Source organism: Carassius auratus, chromosome 22 (assembly GCF_003368295.1).
Source record: "Carassius auratus strain Wakin chromosome 22, ASM336829v1, whole genome shotgun sequence".
Classification (NCBI taxonomy): Eukaryota; Metazoa; Chordata; class Actinopteri; order Cypriniformes; family Cyprinidae; genus Carassius; species Carassius auratus.
The window spans coordinates 9,950,863-9,963,535 of NC_039264.1; the positions used below are offsets into that span (position 1 = coordinate 9,950,863).

The 12,673-nt window shown below is 35.9% G+C and overlaps 1 protein-coding gene across 1 annotated transcript in view; it reads left to right on the plus strand.

Annotated features, from left to right (window-relative positions):
* LOC113039654 (anthrax toxin receptor 1-like) overlaps nt 1-12,673 on the plus strand; it is a 51,332-nt gene that overhangs the window by 18,687 nt on the left and 19,972 nt on the right. The window contains exons 11-13 of the mRNA XM_026197638.1: nt 2,536-2,605; nt 2,731-2,809; nt 4,565-4,660. Of these exons, the coding sequence (XP_026053423.1) occupies nt 2,536-2,605; nt 2,731-2,809; nt 4,565-4,660 (245 nt within the window). The remainder of the gene's footprint in view (nt 1-2,535; nt 2,606-2,730; nt 2,810-4,564; nt 4,661-12,673) is intronic.

Here is a 12,673-nt window from a genome sequence, read left to right on the forward strand (position 1 = left end):
CAGAGGGGTTGAAAAAAATAATGGGAATACACATTATTATAGTGGTTATTTTCATTTGTGTAGGCTACAGTAAAAAAAAAATATTTATTTGTTTTATTAATCTTTTCGTTGTCTGAATTCTCTAGTTTGTATATGAGTGTAGTGCAAGCTGTGTTTAGCAGTGTTTAGTACAAGCTGTGGGTGAAATAAGTGGCTAGTCAGACTTCCAAACTGGACAAATCATGGGAGCATTTTTGGGAAAGGGTCTGTAACCTTAACAGCCTCGTTGTCTGGTGTTTTAAGAACATCAGGCTTTATGATTATGACTGTGTACGCAAAACCTAGCAAGACTTCAGAAGAATAGTGGCTGAAAACTGAAAGTGAATGAGAGGGATTGTTAAACACTAGACGGATTGTGTCCAAACAACACAGAACTACTGCAGCAAAGTGACACCAAACCTCAATACTCACCTTGAAGAGCCTGTTTTCTAAAAAACCAACCACAGAAAACTTCACAAAGCCAAAACCCATGTAAGAGCTAGAACTAAAAGACAAAATGAAAAAAAAAAAAGATGGAGTCAAGATCATAAAATGTGGACAAAATAATGCAAACACCTGGGTAATAGGCAGTAATTCTTTCCTGAGGTATTTTTCCACTGTTTTCCTTTAAGATTCCAAACTTCTTACAATCAATCCATACTTCTTTTGAATACCCTCCAGTTAAATATATTGTCTATTGTTTCTTTCCTGCATAATTTATTCTCAAACTGGAGCATAAAAATTTAGATCAACATCTGCCCTGGCCAGACAAATCACCTGACTTGAATATTATCAAACCACTGTGGATAGTTTTGGAGAGAAGTGTGAGAAGTGGATTCCCTTCTCCAATATTTAGATAACATTCAGCTGGAGTTTATTTCAAAAGTTGTATGAATCTATTCTAAGTATGTTGGAAGCTGTGTTAAAGGCAAACAGTGGAAAAATACCTCAGTAAAGAAATACTGCGTATTTTCCCAGTTCACATTATTTTGACCAACCTTGGATTTGCTTAGATGGTATATAGATTCATACGTTTGTGATTGTACACTATAGCCCAAAGTGTACTCTAGTTTTTACACAAACACTAGCGTATGTGTACAGCTGAATATATAGCCTTTTGAAGTACAGTGAAGGTAAGTTTGAAAGTCAATAGACATGCTATTGCGGATTTGTTTTTGTTTAGTTTCAAATATTGTATTTGTTGTCATTTCCGTTAATCGTTGTAGTTTACAAAACTATGAAAACCTTGGTTCTGAGAATCACAGAAATGTGAAAAGAGACCAATCATTTTATGTAACATTTAGCAGTAGATAAATTGTTGAAATCACTTTAATAGAAAAATGTATCAGTTCCACACAATATAAACACAACTGTATGTAAAGAATAAGGAGTTAACGTTACAGGTCAGATGACTAAGCAGTCACTTAACCATTTCAGGTCAGTGCTGCTTATTCGTCTTATACATCCATTTTTACATATAGTAAACATCTCTGAACATCTTTCAGACATTGACCTTGCAAGCTTTGGCAAACCCAACAACTGTTTGTTCCTCAAAGCACTCATAGTTTGCATAGATTTTAGCGGTGTGCTGTACGCATCAGACAGTCAGTGAATGGACTGGGTGCAGTTTGCGGATGTCTAGACTAGCTGTCTTTGACTTGCACTTCCTTTCTTTAACCTCAAGTAAATCCTCAAGAAATCAGATGATTGCATAACAAACACATGGGCTGTTGAATTCATCCTCCAGGCTTCAGCCCAGTCAGGGTATTTCTCTCTCGAAAGGCTCAGAAGCAATTCGGTATCAGCAGTAATTCTTGTTGATTTATCACGCAAGTCAAAACCATGTGCATGTCTTTACTTAGTAGTAAAACATGACCTTCCCTCATGTGCTATGGGTAAACAGCCCAATAAAGTGCATTGACAATTGGACCCTTTGCCAGAATTCTGATTCTTTGGGATTTCAGCCGACCTTCTACAACAACAAACAGAAAAACAAAGAAGTGTTATATTTGTACATTTTCTGCTGTGTTCTTGCTTTGGCTGTATGAAGCACCAATCGCCCTCCTGGCCATTTGATTCTTCGGAGTGTAGTAACTCAGAGTCGCAGTAAAATTGTAATATGCAATTACAAGAGCAAACCTTACATCTGCAGTTTGTTGTTTTTTGTTGTTTTTCGGCCTCCATTGGCTTCTCAGTAAGAGGCCCTTGACAAGTTTCAGAGCAATGGCCCCATTACCCCGTTCTGTAATCCGTGTCCCACTTCTCTTTCCTTTTGGATATGAGGGCTACCAGGGGTTAAGTGCCTTGCATAAGAGTTGATTCTTATATAAGACAAAGTGTAGTTGAAATGTTTTGCAACAATGAAAAATGTTTTGCATTCTGTCCTCAACAACTGCATGAAAACATGAAATATTCTTATATGCATCAAGGAATCAGACAACAATATGCGTATATTTTATGCATTGTTTTCCAGATTTTTCATTTGAAATGCGATTCTGCATTTATCGTTTTTATTAGTGGTGAAGCCATTGGTGGTGGAGGACACATATCTGCTCTGTCCAGCTCCTGTTCTTCGAGAGGAGGGAACGTAAGTGTCCCAGAGAAATATTTTTACTTTCTTTCCAATGGCATAAATGTTAACTGTGCCTCATTAAGGAATGCAATGAAGTGTTTTCAAAAGATCTAAGATTTTTGTCATTATGTTTACTGCAGGGCAGCCTCCCTTTACGTTAGCATGAATGAAGGCTTGAGTTTTATCTCTAGTTCTGTTACTATCACCACTGTAAGATGTGTAAGTATTATTCATAATCATATTTTGTGCTTTATTATTTGTGTTTTTGTGTTTGACAACCAGTATTGGGGAAACTACTGTACACTACAGTTTGGTGTCAGTAAGATTTTCTTTTAGGTTTTTGAAGGAAGAGTCTAAGGTTGCATCAAAACCAGTAATATTGTGAAGTAATAATACAAATGAAAACTAGATGAGCAAAGTTTGTTGAGGTTGACTTTAAAGAGCCTAACCTGAAGGTCTGAAGCAGTTGTAAATAGCATGATATGCTAGCATGATTGAGCACATTAGATTGTTTTAGCATGTTTGTTTTTTATCATGATAAGCATGTTTCTAACATGATTAACGTGTTGTTACTAGCATATTGCTAACATGTTTTAGCATGCTGATAGCATGATATTGCACATTGCTATTTGCATCTTTATTTTAACATGTTTCTAGCATGATTAGCAAATTAGCATGTTGTCCTAGGATAGACATGAAGCATTGCTGGTGATTCACAGCTTAAACATTCAATAAATCGTATAGTACAAAAGTTTTGACCCCCTCACTGAAAGAAAAGAAAGACGTAGCAAACCGAGTCAGACCAGTTTAAAGGCCTGACCTGAGTTTGGTGATTGTAGCTTCACAACTCTAGGATGAGATACAGTCCAAATTTACTCTCAGCTTAAATAGTAGATCAGTAACTATTTTAGATTTTAATATATTTTAAAATGTAATTTATTCATGTTATAAAAGATGGATTTTTAGCATCACTACTACATTCTTTAGTGTCACATGATCCTTCAGAAATCATTCTAATATGCTGTTTTGCTGCTCAATAAGCATTTATCATTATTATCAATGCTGTAAACAGTTGTGCTGCTTTATTAAGTGTGGAAAGTGTGTTTTTTTTTTCAGGATTATTTAATGAATGATTGTGTGAAGAACAGCATTTATTTGAAATAGACACTTTATGTACAATTCTAAAAATGGTCAGTGTCACTTTAGATTTAGATTTTAGCTCTTGCTGATTAAAAGTATTAGTTTCTTTAAATAAAAAAGTAAATAAATAATTACTCAATACTTTTGATTTTTGTACCAAACTGCTCGATGTTGGAAGGTGTAGCTTGTTACTAGAGCTGCACTATTTTAAACATAGTTTGATTACTTTCCTGCAACTTAAAAATATAATTATGTTTCTCCCCAACAATGGTAATAACAGGGCTTGAAGCTGCAGTATTACTCAAAAGGATTCTCTAGCTAACAGCCATTGCTGTAGTGTTTTAGCTTTTGAAAATGCAGCCAAATTACTGTGCAAAAAAATGTGTTAAAGGAAAGTAAACAAAAGATTCTACAGGTCGGGAACTTTTGTGCAAAGAAAATAAAATTATGGTAAATGTATTAAAAGGATTGCTGGAGTGTCTGATGCCTGTAAAGTGGTGCCAGTCAAAGCTCTTTAGAGCACAATAGGTTGCCCACTGAACAAATCCAAAACCTTCCCACAAGCCAGTGGGTTATGAGATCTCCCAGTGAGATCACTTGTAACTTAGTTCATCCCCTCGTTTAATAGCCATCCCTTTTCAGCATGAATCATCTTTTATTTTCATAGCTAGCACACTTTCATGGAACCTTTGTTTAAACTGGAGATTGAACGACTGACATCATCTTATTGTTCCATTACTATTCCAAATGTTTTTCTGCATGTCATTTGGATCTGCTGTCATAACAAAAAACAGTCCCACTCAGAGAAGTGTTAATATCTGTTTCTCCCTGCAGTCTGATGGTACGATCCTGGCCATAGCGCTACTGATAGTGATGCTACTGCTAATTCTGGCTCTCCTCTGGTGGTTTTGGCCTCTCTGCTGCACAGTGGTGAGTCCTGCTTGAAAATCTTGAGTTTACGTAAATAGAATTCCTGCTACATATTAGGAATTATGCACACAAGATCTGCATCTGCAGAATTACACAAAAAAAACTCAATGTATCTCCTAGCCTGGAGCATGTTCCCAAAAGGCACCAACTACGGTCACAAGTTCCATCGTTACCAACACAGTTTAACAAATCATTGTGTTTCCTCAAACCATACTTTCAACAAACATTCACAAAAACTTGTGTGGTCGGAACTACATCTCTAAATGGAAGAACGGTTTTTTTGGACATTTGGACTAGAGCATGCACTCAAGTCTGCAGGGGAAACTTGTAGGAGAAGGAGTATGACATAAGAGTGAACCCACAATGGAATCCCACATCTGGAAATAAAGCAAAACTATAGAGAAACCAAAATAATGAAGTAGTCCTCAGATGCCATGTTAATTAAATACAGGAATAATCACAGTTATTATTACTTGACCACCTGCATGTTTGCATTATTTACAGTTGTATATTGTTGAAGCAGTGGTTTGAACAGTGGATTTGCAACAAAGTTATTTAGGCTAAGTCCACACGAAGCCAGAGCTTTCCATATCCAGTCTTTTTTTTTTTTTCTCATCTCAAGAAATATCTGCTTCTACACAAAACCACAAAACCAAACAAAACGATGTATGTGCATGTGTCACTGTTATTCTGCCACAGAGATACACTAAAAACGGAGAAGAAGACTTGGACATTGAAAATAAACCTTGTGCGTGGTATACAAATGAACATGGAACGTTACATTTATTAGTCTGTGTTAATGTTAGATAATAAAAAGACAATAATTCTGTGTTTTTTCATGTTTTAGTTGCTGTTACATGACGTAGCATTGTTTGCAACATGGGCTGATGATGTCATCATTTCAGAAAATAGACGGATTTGTCCACTCTGGGACCCGGTTTCAAAAAATAGCCTTCCAAAATTGCCAGATCAATGTCGACGAAAATCCTATCCGATTTGTGCGTATTCACAGAAACTTGCCTCCGTGTGGACAGGGACTTAGATTTCAGGAAGCAGGTTTTATTAGATAGTTTATTCCTTCAATCATGACTTGTACTATGGTCGTTAATCAGAGAGTTATGTCGTTGAATAGGAAATATACCCCTGGTCTCATGGGAATCTAATGACTGCTAGTTGACATGCAGTTGCAAAATTACTTATAGTTATAGTTTATAACTGTAAGTTTACCTAACTTAGTTTAAACTTACCATCAAATGTACCATATTGATATAAAAAAGGAGTTGAAAATCTATTCCATTTTTTAAATCAACATAATACAGTTAATTAAACATACATTAAACAAGGGTTTCCCAAACTGGGGTTGAACAAAAATGTAAATGATTCCCTACTGGAAGCTGACTATTAGTAATTATTAACAAATTAGACAAATATTTAGTAAATGGCCACAAAAAGGTTTTTCCTAACTCTTTAACATACCTACGTTTAGTGCTGGGTAGTTCCAAAAATCAAGTACTAGTAATTATATTAAATTACATTTTAAAATGCTCAATCAGATTGCAGTTATTTATTATGGGTTACATGATTACATATTATTCACACAACAGCAATGAATGATAAATAATTCATTGATTCTCCCTAAATCCTTTTTCATCTTTTAAATGTTCAACTCAGAAAGTTGTTCAGTTTTTTGGACATTCACACAAGCAATTAGTATCTGACCAGTAAATTTACAAATATATATATATTTGTAAGTAATCCACCCAGCTCTGTGTGTGTCATACCATTGAACTTTGACTCTATATTGACAATATACAATGATCATTTAGATGTCATGTAAAACAAGAAAGTGCAAACCATGCTTTGAATTTGTGTGAAAAAAGCACCTCCCAAGCAATTTGACCATGAAACATACAATTATGCATGCTACTAAACCCTGTTGATGTATAGCTGTGAAAGTTCCTATACATTAATAAAGAGAAATATGATTAAAAAAAAAAAACAATCTTTAAAATCAAAGTAATTTTGACTCATTTTTTAGAAAGTGCTAGTATTTACAAAAAATGGGATACATGAGATCCATGGTCGAACACATTTCACACACAAAATAACAAATGGAAAGCAGTTCAGTGGAATGCAAAACTGTGTGCAGGACTCTCAGCTGCACATTTTACCACACTTATAACCATTTCTTTTATTCTGTCAGATTTCCCCCCACAATCACCGTGGAGGAAATGTGCAGATTCTGTGTGGTCTTATTTAATGGTTAGATTTAGAGATTTAATATCTCATTATTTTGTACATAAAAACACAGAATGGCCTGTTGCCATGATGTCATGGGGTTCCAGTGATTGAGAATGGACCAGTAACAAATTAAGAGGATTTATTTTAAGATTTGGTCATTTCATTGAATATGGGGAGGACTGCTCCTCTTTCAGAAACATGAGCACATCTGAGGTTTTTATCAGTATGAAATATTAATATCTAATTGCCTGTCTCTTAAACTGTAGTTCTAAATGAATATCTACAAGGACAATGCATTACACATCAAGTTTTCCATCCATACAAAATACTAAATGCTTGGGACATCTAACCACTACATGTGAGAATTACAGCTGGCAGATTATTTGTTTACTCTGGGCTAAAACTGCACTCCCCTAAAGCCTAGTATATGAAATTATAAGATAATATATAAGATTCATATCTGACAAACCTGTTGGATTTCTATTTGTTCAATATTTATATAAATAAACAAGAACGACTTGAACCAAACTCTATTACCTAAAGAGACATTTTAGCTGTGGCATCCTAGGCCTCGGCAAACACTGTTAAAAATGATGTTTTCTTTAAAGGCTGTACCTTTGTAATGAGCCCTTCTGGTACTAAACTAAATTCCAGTGGTGTCCAGGCAGTATTTACAGGTTGTGTTGGGTGAGCTTTCATGTCCTGTTTGTCCTGTAATGACTTGTTAAGCCCCAACTGTGTATATTAGACTCGCACAGAGTCAAGGCCACCTGGGATCCATGGACAAATTGTTTCAACACCTCTTGGATCTGATGTCACCTTTGAACTGTCAAGGTCGAAAGTCAGGAGTGAGTTTCCTCATTGCTTTCGAGGTGCAGATGTGGAACTTTCTTTTACAGAAAGAAAATATGAATATAAGAACTTAGAGATGATCAGAGAAGGAAAAAAGCATTGTTCAAAAAAAGACTTGGACAAGATCAGGGGTAGTCAAGATCGGTCCTAGAGAGCCACTGAGGGATCTCCTCCCATTGTTTAGTTTAGTTCCAACTTTGAAATAAAACCTGCCTATAGCCTAAACTTGAGTTCCATTTGGGTCTACCCCCTGGAGTGAGAACTTTGAAGGGATGGTGTTTGTTTAGGGGTCAAAGGTCATACATTTTGTACACTTGACCCCCAGTCATATTTGACTTTAAGAGGTTACAAATAATGTATATTTGTATATGAAATGTAATGTAATGTAATATGTATTTGTAGTGTATATTGTGTCTGTGTATTTGAAACATTTGAATGGACTTCAAAGGTAGCTGTAAAGTATTTTGTTGAAGTACAATGTATTGACCATAATAATATACCAAATCTAACTCGTAAAAATATTACAGTAGCATAGACAAATACTATTCATTAGGGGTGTGACGAGACACTTATGCCATGAAACAAGATGAGACACTAGACTGGGTTCACAAGAATGAGATATTGGGAATATATAGCTTTTATTCAACTGAAAAACTCAAAATGCAAAAAATGTAGGAGCACCTTTAAATTAATGAAATTAAACATCTATTTTAATCAATTTTATGCAGTAATAAACAACATGTAAACACTGCTGAAGGTTTTGCCACAAACTCAACTGACAAGCAAATAATTGGACAAAAATTATAAATAGTATAAATAAAAATAATAATAAACTACAAAAATATACCTTTAAAGTGGAAGTGAAGCAGTCAGTCAAGTTTTTATTTAGTAATAAAGCAGTGGTTCCCAAACTGTGGAGCCCAGCAGGGCTGAGGGATAGTTAGGGCCCTATGAAATCCATTTAATTTTTTAATTTTAATCTTAAATTCAGTTTTGTTTTGTTTTTTCGTTTGAATTGTTCTGTATTGCTATTTTCCATTTCAATTTTTTTCAACTCTTTTTTAATAGTTCAATTAAAAAGTCTAAGCGTATATATTTTCACTTCAATTTATTAAAAGTTTAATATGTTTAATAAGTTTAATTTAATGTTTAGGGCCCTGTGATTTTTTTTTTAATCACTGTATTATTTATATTTTTAATTGTTATCAAATTTTGTGTTGTAGCATGTCTAATTATTTGAATGTGTAAACAACTTTATTCAACAATTTATTCATTTGATTTTTTCTTAAAGTAGCGTTATTAAAAAAAAAATTGTTCCTCAGAAATTCTGTGTATTTTCTCTCAAATGAAGGCATAAAACATTAATTAAATTTAACTTTTAATTATTGGAAATTAAGAAAACTTTATTTTTTAGGCAAACAAAGATTTACTATTAAAGGGCACCTATTATGCCCCTTTTTACAAGATATAATAATGGTCTTGGGTGTCCCCAGAATGTATTTGTGAAGTTTCAGCACAAAATACCCCACAGTTAATTTATTATAACCATTTGAAAATGTCATTTTTGGGGCCTGTTTTAAAAAGAGCTGTTTTGGTGTGTACCACCTTAAATATAAATGAGCTGCATATCCCCGCCCTGCCTTTGGATGAGGGCGTAACTGGCACACCTATTACAATGAGCGATCGGTAGAAGCAGAATGGCTGAGAGTGGGAGACCCGCTGTTTTGTATGGCATTCAGCCGTATATGTTTGAACCGGAATCAGACCCAGATGATGAAGAGACTCCGGCAGAAGAAACACAAATGAGAATGGAGCAGGATGTCTCTGAATGGTTGTTTGATACATTTATGTACTTATATTTTAATCGCGTCCCCTTTGCAATTATGGATGTGCAACACGCACTGTGATAACGTTCGCGCAATTTTTTTAAACTACAAACACAAATACTGTGATAACGTTTGCTAAGTACAAACGAAATTATATTTATGCGAGGGAACGATTGCGTCATGTTGACATTACTTGTCGTACAGGTGTTTATGTGGCAAATGTGAGAAGATGGCTACAGAACCAGAAAATATATGCTGCAGGGAGATAGAACAGGTATTAATTTATTTACATTTGTAATTGTTGCAAAAAATAATACGTGACATAAAACTGTCATACGCTATTTGTTGTATCAAAGGTTACAAGACTGTCTGCACGCCAATATCCCTCTTTCTACAGCTTCGTGTCGATGTGCTGGCCTTTATAAACATAGCAATTTTGTTGTCTTGTCTTTACAGAAAACATACACGGTTTTTAATACAATATCTTACAAAAATTATATACGTGTGGATACACACTTCACAAACAAGGTTTACATTATATACACAGTCAGATTTTCTACGACGACGACAACAACTTTAGACGCATTTGTTATTGAACTGGCTGACATCTACGGAAATGACTATTTTCTAAAAAAACATGAAATACACTTCTTCTGAAGGTGACGTTGCATCGCGAACAGTAGGCAACGATCCAGACTTGAGGATTAACTTTGAAGCAAGACCTGCTTTGAATTGACCCTCGTTCTCAAAACAGTCAAAAAACATAAATGTATTTTGGAATTTTGAGTGGCGCCTTTCCTTCATAAATAAAATCCATCCACTGCGTTTTCAGTTGCTCTGATGTCGGAAGTAAGTGAAAACTACTATGTTCATTATTACATCCCACAACTTATGTTTCTTAGGAGACATTACCGGCTGTCGTTGAAACAATGGAGGATGGTGTACTGATCACGGAGGGCGGGCTCTATGCCAAAACCAGATTGTCAATCAAACCACGTCGGTGGGGCTTAGCTCAATTCTACGTCACAGTGAGAGCAGTCTTAGAACAGGGCGTTTTGAGACAGTGCTCATGAATTATTGAGATTGTAAAAAAAACACTGGGTGGATTTTTATCATTCTAGGGTGGTTTTGCTCACACACTGCCAACACACATGTATGGTCAAACACCATGTAAAAGTGAATTTTGCATAATAGGTGCCCTTTAAAATTAAAACATGGGAGAAATGTTGTATGATTAATCTAAAAAAAAAAAAAATGGTTTCATTTTAGTAGTAGCAGAAATAGTAGTAGGCAGACTTTTATTTTGACCCTTTACAGTTCTGTGTATGCTATATGACACTAGTTTTATTCAAATCAAACGGTAAAATACTAATGAAGTGACTGTCAGAGCAGTTCTGGAGATGTTGTTCATGTGTTCAAGTCTGCATTTAGTCTCACTAAAGCGGCAGACGCTGAAATCACCATGAGCATCAGCAACACTTCAGTATATGTGTAGTAAATGTAACCATGCGTCTGCGCAATTTATTAACAGAGACACGCAGAGAATTCAGGATTTATATTTAAAATTTACTTTAGCGATTTTATATTTACAGATAATGTATTGATTTAAGTGTGATGACCTACTGTGAATTGATTAATTAAAAATTTGACAAATTCCGTGACTAAGCGTTTAGCTGTGAATTCTGTTTTTATGATTGGATAAAGACTACACCATGTAATTTTCCCACTTATCATGTGTCCACTTGCCTGATGTGAATATAAAATATCTTACATACCTCCACTGGTGAAAGGGCCAGTGTCATGCAAATATATTTGAATGGTCTGGGTGAGGATATTGTCACGTTCTCGTGAGACCAGTCAGTAATATACATCCATTTATAGGTAAAGTAGAAATCTGTGATGCCAAACACCTCCCCTGTGCAAAGGATCATGGGGGCCCGAAGTGTCCATCAGTTGTACCCTTTTAACTCCTTACTTTCAAAGGGCCCTTTGGGTGCCCAGTTTGGAGCACTTCAGTTTGGAACGCAGTGGCTTCTCTCTCTCCCGTCAGAACAGTGTTTTCGTGTTGAGTCGCAGTGTTGTTGTACGTCTTCATCGCTTCTACCTGTCTTTAAGCGCACATACAGTCATAAGTTTCTGCACAATGTCAACAGAACCACCTTTTACCCACTGGATGTAAATCATGCGGGGATTGGCTTTGTCATCAATAATGCATGGTGCAGCGATGCTGTTGTGGTCTGCAAACACTGCTCACCCCTGGTGGAGTTTACGATTATTAAGTGCTGGCCCTTCTATCTGCCGAAGGAATATTCAGCCATACTGCTCGTTGCTGTTTACATTCCTCCCAGATCCAACCACAGCAACAGGATGAGGCACTAAATGAACTGTACAGACACATCAGTGAGCAGCAGACAGCCCACCCTGATGTTTTTCTCATCTTGGCTGGGGATTTAAACCTTAAAGAGTGTGTTCCCAGATATACACCAACAGATTAACTTTCCAAAATGAGGTAAAAACATTTAGAATTTAGTTTACACCTCCCAGAAAGGAGCTTACAATATCACTGTCATGCTAATGCATGCATACAGACCGCTCGTTAAAGTCATCAAACCAGTTCACAAACAAATACAAGTGTGTCTGGAAGGGTCATCAGGCTCTTCAAGACACCACTTTGTTTTGACACCACTGACTGGGGTATGGTTAACCTGTCCAGCACCCCCCATTATGGGACTCGCAGCTGAAATTGTCCTACCTAAAGTAACTTAAAATTTTAATTGTTCCTTATCGTTCAGTGTGTTACAAACATAATCTTTGGAAAGACGACGATTTGGGCTTTACTTTTTATTAACCAGATTTGATAATGCTCAAAAACATTAAAAGTTATAGATACTGAAGTGCCTTGATTATTTTTTTTTTACAACACTTAATTATATAAAAATACATGAGATCAGTCCTGGAGCAATCTAAAAAAGTAAAGGGTTGAAAGTCAAGAGTTTCTATTTCAAGACTATGTCTAGCCCCTGACTGACACGTGCGAGTTGAGGGGAGTTGAGGACACGAGCGCCGGGGTGCAGGCTACGAGGTTAAGCAGGCT